The sequence below is a fragment of the Scleropages formosus genome, chromosome 24 (assembly GCF_900964775.1).
Source record: "Scleropages formosus chromosome 24, fSclFor1.1, whole genome shotgun sequence".
Lineage (NCBI taxonomy): Eukaryota > Metazoa > Chordata > Actinopteri > Osteoglossiformes > Osteoglossidae > Scleropages > Scleropages formosus.
Genome location: NC_041829.1, coordinates 6,349,685 through 6,368,951, shown reverse-complemented (window position 1 = coordinate 6,368,951; position 19,267 = coordinate 6,349,685). Strand labels below are relative to the sequence as shown.

The 19,267-nt window shown below is 45.8% G+C and overlaps 1 protein-coding gene across 10 annotated transcripts in view; it reads left to right on the top strand.

The window, feature by feature from the left end:
- The window catches only part of frmd4a (FERM domain containing 4A), a 160,582-nt gene extending 142,397 nt beyond the window's left edge, over positions 1-18,185 (top strand). For 5 of the 10 annotated variants that reach the window (XM_029248663.1, XM_029248664.1, XM_029248665.1 and 2 more), the window contains exons 13-23: positions 59-200; positions 621-762; positions 5,626-5,759; positions 6,007-6,129; positions 7,090-7,321; positions 8,359-8,415; positions 8,818-9,055; positions 9,329-9,493; positions 9,819-10,666; positions 11,991-12,087; positions 14,682-18,185. In XM_029248663.1, the coding sequence (XP_029104496.1) occupies positions 59-200; positions 621-762; positions 5,626-5,759; positions 6,007-6,129; positions 7,090-7,321; positions 8,359-8,415; positions 8,818-9,055; positions 9,329-9,493; positions 9,819-10,666; positions 11,991-12,087; positions 14,682-14,784 (2,281 nt within the window). In that variant the 3' untranslated portion in view covers positions 14,785-18,185. Of the gene's footprint in view, positions 1-58; positions 201-620; positions 763-5,625; positions 5,760-6,006; positions 6,130-7,089; positions 7,322-8,358; positions 8,416-8,817; positions 9,056-9,328; positions 9,494-9,818; positions 10,667-11,990; positions 12,088-13,567; positions 13,640-14,681 lie in introns of all 10 variants that reach the window. The other 5 variants (XM_029248662.1, XM_029248658.1, XM_029248661.1 and 2 more) reach the window with 3 other exon arrangements.
- The last annotated feature ends 1,082 nt before the right edge of the window (positions 18,186-19,267 follow it).

Below are 19,267 nucleotides of genomic sequence, written 5' to 3'. Positions count from 1 at the left end.
ACTTAGTATCGTAGTTGTAATCAGTGAATATAAAGTGGTCTGGTATTCCGTCCCACTGCAGGGCGTCGGTGACCCGTAGGACATTTGGTCACAGTGGCATCGCTGTGCACACCTGGTACGCCTGCCCTGCCCTGATCAAGTCCATCTGGGCTATGGCCATCAGCCAGCACCAGTTCTACTTGGACAGGAAGCAAAGCAAGGTGAGGCACCAGGGAGCACCTCTTTGATGAACAAAATGAAGAAAAAGGGTTGAGGGGATTTGAAAATGTACATAACTAAGGTTTGTTTGCACACTGAGGGTCATTTGTGGTTGGCAAAGTAGGTTCTCTGAGACTCTGTTCAGGTTGACAGTTCTGGATAAAAAGCCCTTTGTCGCTGCGCGGGACTCCCTGCGTCCCACAGGCACCGTTGTCCTGTCTGACCACAGAAGATGAACATTGACTGAAAAAGCCCTTTCAGCCAGATACGCCTCGTTGAAAAAGGGCATGTTTTGAATTTCTACCGAGGAGGAGAATCTGTTGTTCTTTGAAAGTACAGCTGTTAAGGAGGAATGCAGAAATCCTGGTTGATTGTTGCACAACGCAGATCTTAAATCCAACACTTTTTCCCTCCATTTTCAGTCGAAAATCCACGCAGCCCGAAGCTTGAGTGAGATCGCCATCGACCTGACAGAAACTGGGACACTGAAGACCTCTAAGCTGGCCAACATGGGCAGCAAAGGCAAAATAATCAGCGGCAGCAGCGGGAGTCTCCTGTCGTCAGGTGTGTGACTCATAGCAGGTCCTCTCTATGAGGTCTTATGAAATCTCCCTCCTCATCTGAATATAAAACTCCCAACAACAGTCCAGTTGTTGGTTACTTACTTACATACATTTGCTGTGTTTGAGACTCTCCAGCCCCTCTTTCTACAAAATCTCATCTGTCTTAGTTAAGTCGGATTGGACAGGTTCATGTGGATGTGAACAGTACCTTCGTGCAATTTATTGTTGAGGTGTAGGTCATCCTAGAGACAAGTTGAGCAACCTTTTGCTTGGATTGCTAGCACTGCAGCCAAGGGAAGGAAATGAGCATGTGCAGAGTAACCTGAGGGCCCCAGTGACCGCTAGCTGTTGGTTTTGGAGGAAGGCTTGTCCTTTGGATGATTGTGTCTGAGAAGACCACAGGGAAGTGCCAAGTTCAGTACTTCCTAATCAGGGTTATAATTCACGAGGAGCGATTGGCCCGTCTTCTTCACTGGCCTCACGCAGAGGGTGAAAGCTGTCTTTGTGCTACAGGGCTATAGGACCAGATGACTAGAAACCAGAAGCAGTCATTGCTGGAACTCTGTGAAACTGTGTGGAGTGTGCAGCAGGTGGCATAGTGTTTAGGGCCTTTGGACTCGAAGACCCATGTTCTAACCATAGCTCCTCCTGTAGTAGCCTAGAGCAAGGTACCTACTCTGAAGTGATATGGTAAAATTCTCTAGCTATAAATGGGTAGATAATTATAAGTATTTTATTGTTATGAGTAACTTTGGAGAAATTTGTCAGATAAATAAGTGTGATGTAAATGTAAAACTCCACGTAGAAACATGCAGTTGAAGACGATGTATTTTCCCACCCTCAGTCTTCCAGAACATAGTGTTATGACCAGCTGTGTGGAAAGCAAGTAACACTTCTTTGTTCTGGGAGTCTGGTAGAGAACAACAGCCTGACTTATGCCCGCTTATTCCAAGTAGAAATGTTTGAGCGGAGTGTGCCAAGAATCAGTAGGGTGCTCCTGTCTGTCCTCCAACTCATTGCGGCTTTCTGAGTTGGAGAAGGACATGGGAGTGGAGCGCACTGTGAAATCCTGTGTCCGGTTCAGTGTCACGCTTTCTAAAAGCCTGGATTCCTGGCATGCCCCTCCCTTCGTCAAACACCGTCACCCATCTAGAGGAACAGGAAACTGGGCCCGCCAATCATAGTGTAGAAATGCTGCATGGGAACGTAGCGAACTACTCCAGCAGAGCAGACATCCTGGGTCAGTGAGACGGGGCCTTGCACATTTGTGCCTCTTCCTGGTCTGTCCAATGCACTGTCTGGCCCAACTGATTTTATTGGCCACAACAGACCCCAGAGAGACCCACCACAGTGTTTCTTTTCAGGCCAGCATACGGTTTTCACTAAGCCGAGGGAAGGAGCCGCATTTTCAGCAACCATTAATTTAAACCGCCATAGAGGGATCACCACTCACTTAGATAATGATGCAAGGCACCCCATCTGCTCTCCCACAGCTAAAGTCCTTGGAAAGTTTAAGTTGTCAGTGTTTTATTCCTTGGATTCAGTATAGCAATACTAGGAGATGGTATGTTCTTGGCCTTTGCATTGGAATCACCTTGAAGGATCAGACCTGTCTCAGGTCGACAACATGGCGCAAGGATCTACAACGGTTTCCTTCCCGTCACTGTGGACTTTGCTTGTAATAGGTCTTTCACCATGGGTTGTCGTCAGTCTTCCAGATGTACCCTGAGTAGTATTCAGGCGGGGGGGGTGGTGCTGCAGCAGGGCAGGTTCAGCTGGTGCCCACTGTGTAGCAGGTCTGGGGTTCGAGCCTTGCTTGGGGTGCCTTGTGATGGACTGGTGTCCTCTCCTGGGTGTGTCCCCCCCCCCCTCGGCCCTGAGCCCTGTGTTGCTGGGTTAGGCTCCGGCTCGCCACGACCCCCACTCAGGACAAGGCGGTTGTTGACAATAGATGGACCTTCAGGCATCTGTAGTGCTGTTTTCAGCTGTGACATCTTGTGGATTGTGTGGAGGTCAAGGCTTCAGCCTAACTCTTGCTATTCACTGCTTTCAGCATTATTCTGTCCAACATGTAGGCTTCTCCTTTGCTCAGTGAAAAAGAGATCAGAAGTTGGATGTGTTGGCTCCCCTCAGTCCTGCTGTTACTTCTGTGCTTTTCACCATTTTACCTTCTTCCCAATCTCTCTTCAGACCTTGCACACTCAGCATCACATCACTCTGATGTGCTGCTTTGTTGGACAAGAGGACACATACTCATGATTTCTGGCTTTGTTCGGAACTCCTAGACTGGGCAAGTTATTAGGGAGAAGGAAATGTAAACAGTAGGCAGAAACTCCAACTCCTGTACTCTTGGTCTCTGGCCCTTCTTTGGCTCTCGGTCCAAAGGAAGTCATCTTACTGTGGCCAGAAGGGATTAAACAGAAGAGTCATGGCAATGAGGCATTTGTTAACTTCAACTAGGTGTATATGTCGGGGTAGCATGGTATCCAGTATAGTAGAAGGTACAGGTGCACATGAGGTTCCCTGTGGTGTGAAGTGTTGCCTCGTGGAACTCTTCTGCTGTTACTGATGCGCGGATCACTGAGTGACCTCCGAAAACACATTTTGAGTTCCATAAGGGCATCAAATCGATGTCCACTGTGTTCACGTAAAGCCTTTCTTTTTTGTAGTACTAAAGAGTGAAAAGAAAGCACTGACGTAGCAATGGCTCCTAAAATAGGAGCCGCTGGGGCCTTTGCCTACGATTCTTGCAATGAGGCAGTGCCATGCGCTGCTGGTCGGTTCGCTCAGTTGCTGCCGATTAGAAGAAGTTAGCCATCAGCTCCGGACACAGTCCGCTGCTCCGCTGCCTCCGCTAATGACAGCCCTTCCTCCCCGAGCGGGGGGCACAAACCACGGGCCGCATTCTCGGTACGCATCCGCCATCCTACAGAAAACGATTATCACTTGGTCTGTGGAAAAGAAGGAACGTTATTAATGCCTGGACTTGAGCTTTAGTGCAGCTAAATAGTTTAATATTTGGAGTTTTGGTAACATTTTTCATTGTTGCTGGAATAGTATGTTTCATTAACAATATAAAACAATTTACCCTTTGCGCTTCTTTTAAGCAGCGGGCATTGTGGTGCAGCAAGTAGCGCTCTGAGCATCTGAACTGTTTGGGTGTAGGTTCGAGTCTGGTTCAGTCTGGATGTTCTCCTCATGTTTCGGTTTTCTCCCACGGTCCTAAGATCTGTTTGAGGTAGATTCGTGACTCTGAATTTCCTGCGTGGCTACCCTGTGATGGATTGACAGGTTGTGCCTTTGATTAGACTTGTGTTTCTGAGATAGGCTCTGGGCCACTATGACCCTGAAGTGGGCCAGAGCTTATTGATACTGATGTGGAGCTTCTGTCAGCTACGTGATTTCATGATTTTCGACTGTTAAGGAAGTCATTTCTCTGTACTGGGATCATGTTATGTCTGCTTCTGTTCCATCCCCATCAAGTCAACTCAGACTCTGAGTTCTTCATTTTTCAACATGGTCAGGAGCCATTACCCTTGGCGCTGGTGTTTTTGCATTTGGTTATTGCTTCTTGTCACGTAAGATTCTTCATCGTCTTCATCCACCAATATCCAGAACTCATGCCCCTCAAGGATGTAGCATCCAGCTCTTGCGAAATCCAGCTAACCGCCACAGTAGTGAGCTACCCATCAGTCCACTGCACCCCTTTAATAGTTCTATATGAACAAAAAAATGCCCAGACTTTATTGTTACAACTTTCCTGTTATTTTCCTAATAGTCTTTTATGGTCATAAATGGGAACTCCCGTCCCATGCCATCATCAAACTGGCTTATCAGGAAGCCCCGCTGACAAATAGCTCAGTCTGATATGGCAAAGACTGCTCAGAAGGACATCCTGTGTCATGAGTCACACAGCTTGCTTTTTTTGAAAACTATGCATCCTGTTGACATAGTACTTGTGACACAGGCACGCTTGATATTTTTTATCCTTCTCTATTGTATCAAAGGGCTCAGGCAATGGGCACTTCATTTGGCCGAAGTCACCGAATGTTATTTCTGGCTCTGCAAATAGTGGGTCTTCGTACCACTTGTATGATGTATTGATTGAAACTCAGTCTGGGTGTGTGTTAATGGTATTTGGATATATGTGTTAGGTGTACCATGCTTACCAGCATGGTGAGCAGGTACAGATGTTTATGAATATGTGTGTTGCTCCATATATGTTAATGGTAATGTGTTATTCTCCATTCGGTATAGGTACGGGGTGTATTCGGTATACTGCATGTGCATGCATGCACTGTCTTCCCATTTGCCACTCTAACTGAGGCTGTTCTGGAGACTTCCAGAATATTATTATTAATCCAGAAATCCTGAGTTAGTGTCCTTTTGACCGGTGAACAAGGTCATTGTCAACATCCGTCCGACAGCGGTGGGTGAAAATTCCCAAACACACTCGGTCCTTTGCCGCCGAGTGATTGTATATAAACAAACAGCACCCACTCCTTGTCACTTCCCTGGATTGGAAAACACTTTGTCCTTTTGATTTGGTATAAAATGTGGTAAAGGTAACATTTCCGCTGCGGTGCCATTTGTTGACCCCAGTGGCAAATAAAACAGCCTTGCAAGGTCTCCACCTGAAAAATGATCAGGCTGTAACATCAACTGAGAACGGACATTCATTGTTGAATCGGATGTCTGGAGCAGTCATGTCCTCGTCATGACCAGCTGGTCCTATCCGAAGCGATCTGCTTCTAGCAAAGCGGCCAGCTGGGGTCTCGAACTGGGGTCATTGCGAGATGTTTATTGTGGGACTGGGAATATGTCTTAGCGGGTTTTCTAAGTGACCAAAATGATTTGTATACAGGCTCCCAGGAGTCGGACAGTTCACAGACGGCCAAAAAGGACATGTTGGCAGCCCTCAAGGCCAGACAGGAAGCCCTAGAGGAGACACTGCGGCAGCGGCTGGAGGAACTCAAGAGCATCTGCATACGTGAAGCGGTAAGAACACTGGGGGTTAATCCAGTGACACGTCCTTGGCATGTCAAAGCGCTTCTATGCAGTTTGTAACGGATCAAGAAAATTATTAGTATAAGGCTACAATGTTGATGGATTTTTTGCTCTGTTTATGTCATCGTTCCTCAATCGTTGCAGAACTTTGCAATGATTTCAAATCAGAGTATAAAAAGCGTGTAGAAGTGTTTTAAAGTGTGACAATGTGAAACGTTTTCTATTCCCTACATCCTAGGAGCTGACCGGGAAATTGCCCAAAGAGTACCCCCTGGATCCAGGAGAGGAGCCACCTATAGTTCGCCGCAAAATTGGCACCGCTTTCAAGCTGGACGAACAGAAGATACTGCCCAAGGGAGAGGTGAGGGCACTTTCATAGTCCCCACAGAAGTTCACCTCATGTTCACTTCTTCACGGAAGTTCAACCGATGTCGGCATGCTTATTATAGACCGCAGTTATGGTCTTTGCAGACTTTCCATGATGCTCTTACCTCAGACAGTCTCCAGTTAGTCATAGGAAATGGTGATAGTGGAACTGTGTGCGTTGACACCAAGCCAAGGGTATGATATTCTGAACTTTAGAGAGAAAAAAGAATGGCCTTATTCTGCACAGTTTTGTTTCAGCGCTCTTCGCGATCAGCTTCACTCACATACACAGCACTGCTGTTCTTCGGGTTTTGGACTTTTTGGAATGCATTAGCCCGAGAGTGTTACAAATAGCCGTAGCTGCATTTCTTTGTTGATCCAAGGCACCGTGTTACCACCCTCCCCGTCCCTCTAGGAGCTGAGAACCATCTTTTTTTTTTTTTCATGCCCCGTTCTCTTCTAAGAATAACCACATTGGCTGTTCTGCTCCACTTTGTTTTTCTGGGCCCCTGCCCTGGAGTTGAGGTTGGGCAGCATGGCGCTCCAACCCACAGGCCCAGCCAAGCCAGAGAGCTACACCAGGGCCCTTCCCATACAATGTGAGCCGTAGTGGATCCGGCATCTCGCTCCGCTTTTAGTAGCACCATGAGAATTGGCTGTTGTTACTCTTCAAAACCCAAACTTTGTGTTGGATACAGCCTTAACTCTTAGTATAGTTCACTGTTTGGGTTTCATTTTATAAAGTGGATGGGAATGATCCCGGAATGACTGGGAGTAGAGTTTCTTAAAAAATTACTTTCTCCCAGTGGTGTGTTATGGTACAGCTGTGGGGCTGAAAGGAAGCATCACCGAAGCTGGACTAAGCAGTGCCTGCCTGGTCTGGTGGTTTGAGGGCAGGGGTAACATGGCTAGGGTAGAGTATGGAGATTGACAGCCCTGTGTCCTCCTGTGGCAGGAGGAGGAGTTGGAGCGGCTGGAGCGGGAATTCGCCATCCAGTCCCAGATCACAGAGGCTGCGCGGCGGCTGGCAGGTGATCCTCATGTTAGCAGCAAGAAACTGAGGAAGCAGAGGAAGGCCTCATACCTAAACTCCCTGAAGAAGCTTCAGGACATTGAAAATGCCATCAATGAGTACCGTGTCCGGTCTGGCAAGAAACCCACACAGAGAGCTTCGCTCATTATTGAGGGTGAGTGACAGATGGACTATCTATCTATCTATCTATGTTAAGCACTGGACAGGAGTGACACCATTGTTTGCTTCAGCAAATGAGACTAATATGAGACTTTTAAATGAAAAATCTCATTCAGTACATTCAGCACTTGGCTGTGATTTCATGCTGACTAAAGCAGTGCCATGAAAGCAAACAGTCCTGGATATCTTAATCTAATGTAACCTTTAAAATATAAATGCCACTTTTATACATTTACAATATTTCATCAAGAATGAACTAATTTAAAAGCTTTCTTCCTTTGCCGTTCCAGTAAAATGTCACAAGGCTTTTGTATATTACTAAAAAGAGCACAATAATAATACTATGCGCCTTTCCTGCCTTTGTTTTCAGCATAAAATTATTCAGCAGTTACACCCTATTTTCAATTACATTTATTTGAATACTGCAGGAAGTACTATATAAACCTAGTGTACAAAATGAGATTCATTTCAGTAACTATAATCTAAACCTTCGATCTTTTACCTCTCAGCCCGAAGTGAAATAAAAAGAAAAATATAGGGAAAATAAAGAGCACAGTGGTGAATGATGCACACGCGTAACCTCAAGGTCGCCGGTTCTAGTCCTGGGGACGACTGTAATACCCTTTAGCTCAGTACTGACCTTAAACTGTTCCTGTGAAGTTTCCTATATAAAATGAGTAAAGTTATCATTTCCTTTATATATGAAAGCAAGCTAAGGAATAAATAGCAGCATTTAGGATCCTGTTGAGCAGCTCATGGCTGATGAGACAGCATTGTCTCAGGGGACGTTGATATAAGGCAGCTAGACCTGAGCTCTCGGTGCTTGGTAGACAGGATCGCAAATATTTATTCTAAGGCAATGGGTTTCTACAAGCCTAAAAGCGTACTTCAACAAAACAAAACCTCTGTGTTTTATGAAGGAAAGGAAGGGAAATAGTGGACCACTTGGGAAACAGTTTCCCTTGTGTATATATTTGATTTTATTGGTCTGCTTTGCAACCCGCCTTAAAAACTCTTTATTATCCTTTGCAGAGGCCAATATCGGGTCTGAGGACAGTTCCCTTTCAGATGCCATGGTTCTCGATGATGGTACGTGTAAAGACGGCTTTTCATTAATTCAAACTATATATACTTGGGCAGCAGGTGGCGTAGTGCTTGGAGGAGTTACTTTGCAGTCAAAGGACCAAGGATAAAATCCCCCACTCCTGCTATTGGAAGAAATTATATAAATGACATTGTAGTTGCTTTTGAGAAAAGCATCAGCTAAATCAATAAATAATAATAATTTATACATTGTGTGTCAACGTGTTGTGCGATTTTAACTTTCACATTGCCTGTGATTAATATAGGCATTTGTTAGATCTGGTCATTTTCAGTCCTGTGAAGACTGATATAAGTTGCTGGTCTGTAGTTTTAGGAGAAACCCAAGAACTTGCTGATCTCATGTATTTTCAGCGAACCAGTTTTACTCAGTATGTCCCTTTTTCTCAGATGACCCCCAGGGGACGGGTACCTTCTCCCCGGCAGCATCCCCACACAAGGGCCTGCCACCCAGGCCACCATCCCACAGTAGGCCCCCTCCCCCACAATCCCTGGAGGGTCTCCGTCACCTGCACTACCAGCGCAGTGACTATGACAAATCCCCCATCAAGCCCAAGATGTGGAGCGAGTCCTCGCTGGACGAGCCATATGAGCGCACCAAGAAGCGCTCCGCGCACAGCCATTCTAGGTGGGTCCACTATAGGACCAGAAATGAGAAGGTACCAGCTTACAGCACATAAATGTCTGTACTCACAGAGCGTCCTCGCCGCCACAGCTATGTGGACCAGTCACTGACACTGCTTGGTGTGGGGTCCCGGGGGAGTGCCTCCTATCTACACTCTTTACATAAACACCCCCTGTGTAAACATCCCACCAAGCGGCTGGCTGTGGTTTAAGTCATTTCCCATGCTCCAAGGGGGGCCTAAACAGGAGCTGATGCAATGCCCTTGCTTGTCCACAGCAGCCACCGGCGCTTCCCGAGCTCAAGCAGCTGCGCGGAGGCTGGCGGGAGCAGCTCGCTGCAAAACAGCCCTATCCGGGGCCCAACGCACTGGAGCTCACAGTCCAGCATGCCCTCCACACCTGACCTACGGACTCGCGCACCCCACTACGTTCACTCCACCAGGTCAGCTGGCAGCCTGGGTTGTGCATTTGGATGAGGGTCTAAACCCGGTTCGGTCAGTGTGGAGTTTCCATGTTCCTCCCCTTGATCCTGTTTCCTCTGGGTGCTCTGGTTTCCTCCCACAATCCAAAAAAATGCATTTCAGTTTCACCGATGACTCTAAATTACACTTAATTTGTATGTAAGTATGTTTTGTAGCTCTACTGCATGAAAGAGTAGACAATTTTGGATAACAGTGTCAGCTAAATTGTACATAATAATCAGTGCAGGTCTGCTAAATAAACAGTACATATACACCACTGCTTGATGTTAACATTCCCCTCTCCAGGTCCGTGGATATAAGTCCCACACGGCTGCACAGCTTGGCCCAGCACTTCAGGGACCGCAGCGCGAGCCTGGAGTCCCAGGGGAAGCTGCTGGGCTCCGAACCCGAAACGGGCAGCCCGGACTTCTGCACGCCGGGCACGCGCAGCAGCAACGGCTCGGACCCGCTGGATGACTGCTCCTCCTGCACCAGCCACTCCAGCTCGGAGCACTACTACCCCGCCGCGGGCAGCGCTAACTATTCGACGCTGGGTGAGGACTCACCCTCCAAGGCGCGGCAGCGCCAACGGCAGCGCCACAAATCTGCAGGCAACTTGGGGTCCTCCAGCTCTGGAAGCATGCCCAACCTGGCGGCCAGGAACGGTGGGGGCGGTGGCCACCGCGGTGTCTACATGCACAGCCAGAGCCAGCCATCCTCACAGTACCGCATTAAGGAATATCCTCTGTACGTGGAGGGCAGTGCCACACCAGTAGTGGTGCGCAGCCTGGAGAGCGACCAGGAGGGGCACTACAGTGTCAAGGCCCAGTTCAAGACTTCCAGTTCCTACACAGCAGGCGGCCTTTACAAAGAAACCTGGCATAGCGGGGACGAGGCTGGTGAGGGAGGCAGCCGCCTGCCTCCATCACGCTCGCAGATTGTAAGGACTCCCTCCGTGGGGCGCGAGGGAGGGAGCGGGGTCACGACCCGGACTGCTGTGTCGGAGGAGCTGCGCTGCTGGTACCAGCGCTCATCGGGCTCTCTGAAGGAGCACGGCCGGCCCTCGCACGCCGTTGAGTTCAGCACCCCACAGGGCTCGCCAGCACGCACTCGTGGCACCACCCGCACGGGGACGCTTTCCCGGGGATCCGTAGGTAAGACACCGGCCTCCCCCACAGATACACACTCCCTAAAATTCATGCACTCGCCCTCGATGTCCAAGAGAAGGCTGGTGGTATGGCAGTCGTGGTGGTCCGACTGGGTGAAATATGACCATCGTGGGTGGCGGGGCGCCCATCTGCTCCATTCCCTCCCCTCCATGAGCTCAGGTGTTTACCTTTCTGTGAAAGACCAACACTGATCCACTAGCGTTCACCAAGCAGCGAGTTTTCACAACCTGAAAGCAGCAAACGGTCTTTCTATCACGCCCTCATGACGCGTCCCAAAAGGATAAGCGTTCACACATTACATCATCTACACGGTATTCATTTCCAGGAAATCGCATCCGAAGCCGTATCTGTCTTTTAGGGTCTTTAACACCAGTCCGTGTCAGTGAACTCCACACATCCTTTTCCTGCAGTTTGCCAGAAATCTGTCTTACGCGGTTCGGATGTGTCTGCAGTCAGTATTGTCTTTTGAGGGAATGAGCTGTAAACAGGGGGGGGCGCGGTGGCGCAGTGGCGCAGTGGGTTGGACTGGGTCCTGCTCTCCGGTTGGTCTGGGGTTCAAGTCCCACTTGGGGTGCCTTGCGACGGACTGGCGTCCCGTCCTGGGTGTGTCCCCTCCCCCTCCGGCCTTACGCCCTGTGTTGCTGGGTTGGCTCCGGTTCCCCGCGACCCCCTATGGGACAAGCGGTTCTGAAGGTGTGTGTGTGTGTGTGTGTGTGTGTGTGTGTGTGAGCTGTAAACACTGTGGAAGGGAGTTGAATTGAGACAGTGCCACATTCCTGTCCTGTTTAGGTTTGTTCAGCGTCTCTAGGGAATGAGACCACAGTTGCTTCATAAACCACAGCCGCTGAAAGCCTATGAGGTTTATTTGCAGGAAAGAAACCTCAGATTAAGGTATAATAAATAAAAATATGCATCCTCACAAGCAGCTCCTGTTTGGTCCCAGTTATCACATAAGTCCGTGTTTTCTTTTCTGCAGTTTCTACAGTTTTCTGCTGCTTTTTGAAAAATCTTTTTAGTCCAGCTTGGATATTTATAGGATTAATATTATATTTTGATGCAATGAGCTGTAAAAACTGGATGGGAGTTGAATTAAGGTGGTACCACAGTCCTGTTTGGGTGCATTCAGTGTCTCTGGGGTGCAGGGTCACAGTGATTTCATAGACCACACCTGTAAAGACTATATGGTCATAAACATATTAGGAAAAATGATTTAGTGGCATTTTGACCCTGTCTCCTGTCCAATACCCCGCATGCTGGTGATATCACAGGAGGATCACCGGCCTTCATATGTGTGTGTGTGTCCCTGCAGCAGCCTCACCGCACAGCCAGAGGAGTGTGACCCCGTCCAGTGAACCGGCCGCCACTCCTCCCAGCAGTCCGCAGCACATCCTCAGCTGGCAGAGCGGGTATGAGCACCCCCAAAATGTCCAACTTCACCTTTGACCTTTTTCACCGTTTCTCCTACTGACCCTCCTTTTGCTCATCTCTCTCAACCATGTCTGCTTCCCTTCACTTGGCACAGAAGGCGCAAAGCACAAGTCGTCAGTTAAAATTCAGCTGACTAAGGCTGATGGAAGTAATAGTGTATAAAAAAGGGAAATGAACAATACAGTGATGTGTCTCCCAATATTGTCAAATCATATCTTTATCTTGGTAGAATCCAGCAAAATTTTTTTTAAGGTGGTGAATACACTGGTGCACTTTGGACACAGAGGGACGTTCTGCTCTGGTCATATCACAACTTGTATCAATGCTTAATCAAATATAATTATTGCATATATTCATATCTATATACTGTATACATACGGATCTCCATTGTAGTTAGGAAGGTTGAGTGGAAATGAAGTTTTGGCTGAAAAGGCCTGTTTGTGTTGGATCTTTTTGCTGGATCTGGAACCAGAGCACAGGACTGCCATTCATCATCTTTAGGAAAAATACTGGGGTGTCTCCATGTCTATGGGAATTGCAGCCATACGTGTTACATGCAAATTGTTCCAGAACAAAGACGCATTCCTTTCTATTGCCACAACTTCTTTAACTATCCAGAGTTTCATATAATAATATGCATTTTTCATCTAGAGCCTTTTTTATGTAGAGCAGCTTCTCGAACCACTTTACAGTAAGTAGAAGGATATGTAGGGTGCAATAATCATACAAGAGCAGATTTACAATAAATTAAAAATCAACAAATTTAAGCAGGAAAATACAATGACGATGATATGGATAACAGAATAAAGTATGACTGAGCGAAAGGGAAAAAGAACCATGCAAACATGTTAGTGGAAAACGATTCTGAACACATCGGTCTTAAGCTTGGATTAAAAGAGTAGGAGATTCCCTCATGTTTTTGAGAAGGAAAGTTTGGCAAACATAGCAGGAGAAAGTAAAACAGTATCTCCCCCAGAGCACAGGAGAGCTTGAGGGATGTCTAAAAGACGAGAGTCAGATGAAGGAACACTGATAAAAGGATAGAAAATACAGTACAACACAATAGACAGTCTGAGAAGTACAGTACAGAGGCATCAAGCGATGTAGAGCTTTACAGACCATCAAAATGGACTCGAACCCTTACAGGAAACCGGTGAAGGGATTCTGAAACAGGTGTGACATGACCTTTTGTGCAGAACTTGGTGAGGTTCCTAGCTGCTGAATTATGAACACACTGGAGCGTATTTAAGGTTGAGCACTGGAGTAGTAAGTTCTAGAGAAAAGAGCTCACTCCTTTACCTTTGCAAGCTAACACTCACCCCTCTTTGGCTTCGCACTGTTAAAGGGCTTCGACCCCCTAACTGCTAACCACATGGAACCGCCCTAACGCCTCCACTCCTTCCACCACTGTACTAACACACCTCTGCTTCACTCTGCTGTCCACTTCTCTTGGTGTAGAGGCACGGCAGAAAGCTCTCCCACTGAGGATCGCTGTCAGTCTTCAGGTCAACAAAGCACTGACGAATAGAGGTACAGTGCAGGACTCCCTGTCTCCCAGCATGCACTCTGTCTGTCTCTATCTTTTGCTGGCTTTACCCAACAGCATCTAACTTCTTTGTGCTTTATCTTTTTTTTTTTCCCCAGCTTGAAGTGAATTAAAATATGTTGCTTCCTACTGCCCTTTTTTGCCTTGTCTTACATATTAATACACTGGGTCCTCTTCATACAAACACAACTGGGACTGGAAATCTGTTCATAACTCAATTTGTTTGTATATCCAAAATCATCATGTTCCTCAAAGTGTTCCCTGCTTAGGTTCAGTTAAAAACTTGAGGTAAAGGTATGTACAGTAATTAAATTATATTGTGTGATAATTTTTATTGTATTTTCAATTAACTTCAAGCAAAATAAAAAGTAAAAATTTTCTAAAATGACTAAAAATGAAAATACTCGTGCGTCTCCACAGGCTCATTTTCACTTTGTCCCATGAACATGTACAGTGTTCCTTATCATGTTATGTATCACCGACAGTCACAAATACCAGACACTAAACACTGTGCGGGGAGTTGAATTAAGGTCTAACGACACTCCTTTTGTGCCTGGATGCAATTTACCTCCTCCCCAAGGGCTGGGCGTGGAAACACAGGTCACTTTCCCTATGCAACAGGTAGAAGCATTACAAATAAATAAACAAAAGGGAAATGATATGCTTTTCAAAAATTCATACTTTGCACGTTTGTAACATGAGGAGCCAGTGAACTTTAGTAAAAGCATTAATATCAATAGTTCAGTGTTTTAACACAAAGAAGACTATAGGAGCCACTGGTTGATAATATATACATTTGTATAATGCTGAAAATCTTCATCTATGACAGTCTGAGGAATGTCTGATTTATGTTATAGCTTTTACAGAGATAAAAAGAGGAGTCTTTGATGCCATATCACAGTTGTTGAGTCTTTTCATGTGCAGTTGACATCTGGCTTATCAGACTTTGAGGTAATACCCAGTAGATTTAAATGAGGCTCAGAAAATTGATATCTTCATCTCGATTATGTCTCTTTCTTTTTGCAGTTCATTTAACGACAGCTGTTTCTTGGACAGTTCTCTCTGCTCTGAGCTCGTGGATGTCCAGTGGTATGGTCGAGAGAAAGCCAAGCCCGGGACCCTGGTCTGAAGTCGTGTCGTTGACCCCCTCCCCTCTGAGTGTTCTCTAGGCTGGCCAATGTGCCCGTGGGTTGGATCTAGCCACCTTGCTCAGACAAACCATCCACTGGACGCACTTTCCACCCACGATACCTAAGGGGGTAATGAGCATGTCCCCACCCAGCTGGGGTCCTGCCCGCGATCCCACCAGGCCAAGGACCACACTGCACTGGACCTCAAGCTGAGATCCCAGGTCCAGCCAGAGCCTGGGTCACTCCAGCCTCCTGCACACCCACAGCAGCTGCTGTGAGCACAACTAGGAGTCCCATGGCCTCTGTTGGAACCGCAAACACAAAGGCACCCGTCCAACCTCAACATCACGCACCTTCTCCCACCAGCCCTCATATTACCATGCTGAAGAACCAACCCCTGCTCTGCAACACTCCCATCACTATGAACGTTTTCCCTGTCTTATAACGGAACAATACACATGATGCTCCTGGAGAACATAAAGAAATATGTACACTATCCCACATGCTATTGATTTGTGTTCCAGAAACTGTATAATTTTGATTTCCCTTGTCAATTCTTTTTTTTTTTTAAAAAATGTATCCTCTGGAATTCTCGCAGCCTAATTTTGAGAACAATCCCCTGCACCCCTCCCCATTAGCTGTTAAATGCAGGTGTCCCCTGTCCACAGTAGCCTGGATCAGCTGTATCTCATCCCAGTCCCTCTGCAACCAAAGATGCAGCATGGGGTGTCCAGGGCTTCCAGAGGTTCTGCCTATCCCTGTCATTCCGCTAGAGGAATACCAGTATTCATACAACACAGTGTCTTGTATAGTACCCTTGTGTCTCTCTGGACTCTGGTCTTTTACCCCGGTGTCCATATCTCATGTCTTGGTCTGAGTGTACCTTTGTCAGCACACATCTGTTGCTGTGATACTAGACACACCGTAAATTCATGTTCCCTCTTTATATATTCAGAAACAAACAAAAGTGTTTCATGGGATTCGAGGTATCACGGTATCGCCTTATCCGGTCATATGATACCATGTTATAGGACCATATCAGACTAGTCGTGGGAAAATGCATGATTTTGGTAGGCCTGATATGGTCAAACCTCAGATCTCTCCGCAGTTCTGTTTTATCCCATTGTGGCCCGCAGCAGCCTGGTGAGCAAAGGTCCACGGCTCAGACTTTGAGCAGTGTTTAAAGTACCTCTCACACTGACGGTAGGATCACACTGGTGCTACTCCACCTCGGTGCTCCCACACTTGTACTGTAACCGCGCTGGGACATGACAACCATTCAACAGCCTACAGAAGTAAAATCATGATAGTCCCTCATCAATTTGTCACCTTTGGGGTTGCTGTGATTTCTAATTGAAGTTATGCCTTACTGAACAAAACAGGTTTTTATAACCAACTCTTGGTAGAAGTGTTATTTTAAAGATCATGCCATAGAGTAGAGTAATTCAGAAAATCAAAAATGGGCTTTGGCAGTTCCGTTCACATTTATAGTACACCCGTCAGTAACCGGCTGGCAAAATACAAGTTTTGTTTTGTTAGGAAAACATAGACAAAGGACTCACTGTATTTCACGGTGTATCACCATTTAAAAATTTATAGCCATAATAAGTTTTTAAAACAACTGTTGAATTAATTGTAACTGGTTTTTACAGTGTTTCATTTAGTTATGTTGGGCTGCTTCATTTGAATTGAACACCACATCCCCTATGAATGGACCTCAGTCATTGTTGGGATAAACTGTGATTGAGAAAAAAACTTTAAATTACATATTTGCATTCATGCCTGTGAAGTACTGTGGAAATTCGGGTGAATTCACTCTACCTGTGCTGTCACGCTGTCATCAGTCTACTCTGGGTGATGTAATGGGACCGTTTCACACACAAAATTGGTTTACAGTGTATGGCTACAGACAGCAAGGTACCCTACATGGCTGCTGGGTTTGCACTTCTATACTGTTAGGATAGGACCAGGGAGGGTTCGAAGAAAATGTATTGAAGCCATACTTTGTACCGAAAAAAGCAGGGTTCCATGTCTTTATAGCTCTCCAAGTGTGCCCTCAAACCTTGACAGTCTCAGCAGACCTAGGGAGAAGAAATATTCACATTAAACACAAGAATATACCTGATATGGTAAAGCACATTATTGGCCAAGGTTGTGTTCTTGCATAAGTGAGCAGCCACTCTTATATATGCTGCACCTTCAAGGCTCCAGGATGTTCAGTTGTCGTCGTCACCTGTTGGCTGTGTCCCAAACACTGGCTGAGTGGTTCTCATCGTCCATCATCAGACTCAATAATATGGGAACGTTGAAGCTCTGAAGGTTATCCTAGAAAGGATGCGTGTTGTTGACAAGTGCACACCACTGGCCTCACGATCCATGGAGTACTTCACAAAGGACAACGTGTTTCCATAACGGACAAATCAAAGCCAGGATTACAAGCCAGTGGCGTTTAGTGGCGGGAGAACTTTGGTAACGTCATCTTTCAACCCACTCGTGGTGGCAGCGAGAGGATCGTTTGGAAATGTGTCATTCCACCCAGTTAATATCACATTTAAAAACCAATAGCAGTCCAGTGTTTCAAAGTTGGGTGTATGCAGACTGCTTGGAAAGCCAGTGAACGGTGTGGTAAAGGACAGTTTTATGAAAAATAAATGTGCCCCCCTTGAGTTATCCAGCATGTTTAAAAGAAAAAAAAAAGGCAGATGCTGGAATTAAAAAAAAAAAGAGGTATGAGTGTCTCCTGTTAAATGTCCTGCGTAGGATGTATTCCTCCACCCTGACTATACCCGACCCTCAACTTGTGGTAATCTCTGATCCCGGAACCAATGTGAGCGATACCTTTTCACCGTCACACCATCACAGTTTTTAATTCAAATAGAGGAATAAGCCGTTTTTTATAGCCAAATGAACAATAAATAATATAGCACATTACTCGGAATTTACAGATATGGAGGGTAGCTTTTTTAAAAAGAACATTGACCATTGTTTTAATAATATTCAGATTTTTATTTTTTCATAAAATCAGTATTAGACTTTAGTTTGGATATTGTAACCACCCTTGCAGGTGCTACAAAGATCACCAGTTTCTGCTTTGTTAACTAGGTGTAGGATTTTACTTCTTGTCGTCAATAGTTGTGCAAAAATGAAGGACTAAAAGCATACAGCTCACCTCCATCTGTCCATAGAGCATGTAACATGATTTTACCGGGTTCTGTTCAAACGTAACAAGACATTAAAAATGTATGTTGTAGGGGGAAAAAACTAATGTGGAATTGTAAGAAAAAAATGAATAGATTCCACTGTTAATTTATTCTTTTTTCTATTAAGAATTTGTATAGTAACTATACATTTTTCAAAACCGTGTTGTTGGCAACTGATAATGAATTTTCCAGATGAGAAAACTTGGTGGTTCTTGAGATAATGAAAATAAATTATTGCTGAATGTTCTCTAAATGGGGGTGTTTCCTCTCATTCGTTTTCTTAATGAACCAGGGACACATGTCTCTTCGCTCACAATGTGTCTCGATTATTTCTTCCACAGGACCATCCAACGTTATACATTTAAGCTAATTGCTCTTCACCTCGGATAACAAGTTATCTTGAGAATTTAATTGTTGATAGTGATAGACCTGTCTTGGTTTATTTTTGGTATTAAAGGAAGAAAACAGCAATGATTAATTACCCACTGTGGTGTAATAATATATCTGTAATACACAGCATGATACTGATCAGAAAAGTCATACACTAGAAAATATCTCTTTTACCAAGCAATGATGGTAGTCATCTATCAAAAAGATCTAGTACCTATGCATTTGTGGCACAGGTCTAGTACTCATTTATCTATCACAGAGGTCTAGTACTCATGCATCTGTGGTAGAGGTTTAGTACTCATTTATCTATCACATAGATCTAGTACCCATGCATCTGTGGCACAGGCCTAGTACTCATGCATCCGTAGCACAGGTCTAGTACCCATGCATTTGTGGTACAGGTCTAGTACTCATTTATCTTTCAAAGAGGTCTAGTACCCATGCATCTGTGGTAGAGGTTTAGTACTCATTTATCTATCACAAAGTCCTAGTACCCATGTATCTTGGCATAGGTCTAGTACTCATGCATCTGTGGTAGAGGTCTAGTACTCATTTATCTATCACATAGATCTAGTACTCATGCATCCGTAGCACAGGTCTAGTACCCATGCATCTGTGGTACAGGTCTAGTACCCATGCATGTGTGGTAGAGGTCTAGTACCCATGCGGCTATAGCTGAGTTCTAGTACCCATGCGGCTGTAGCTGAGTTCTACAACCCTTGCAGCTGTTGCAGAAGCGTAGCCAAAATCAACGGGACTCCCCTCACCGCAGAGTGCCTGTGTGTCTTCGATGGACTCCAGTAGCTCAGCCATGTGGTAATACTACACAAAGCAGGGGGGCTGGGCAGGAAAAGTCTTCCACGGCTAATTCGGAAAGCCCACCCCACATACC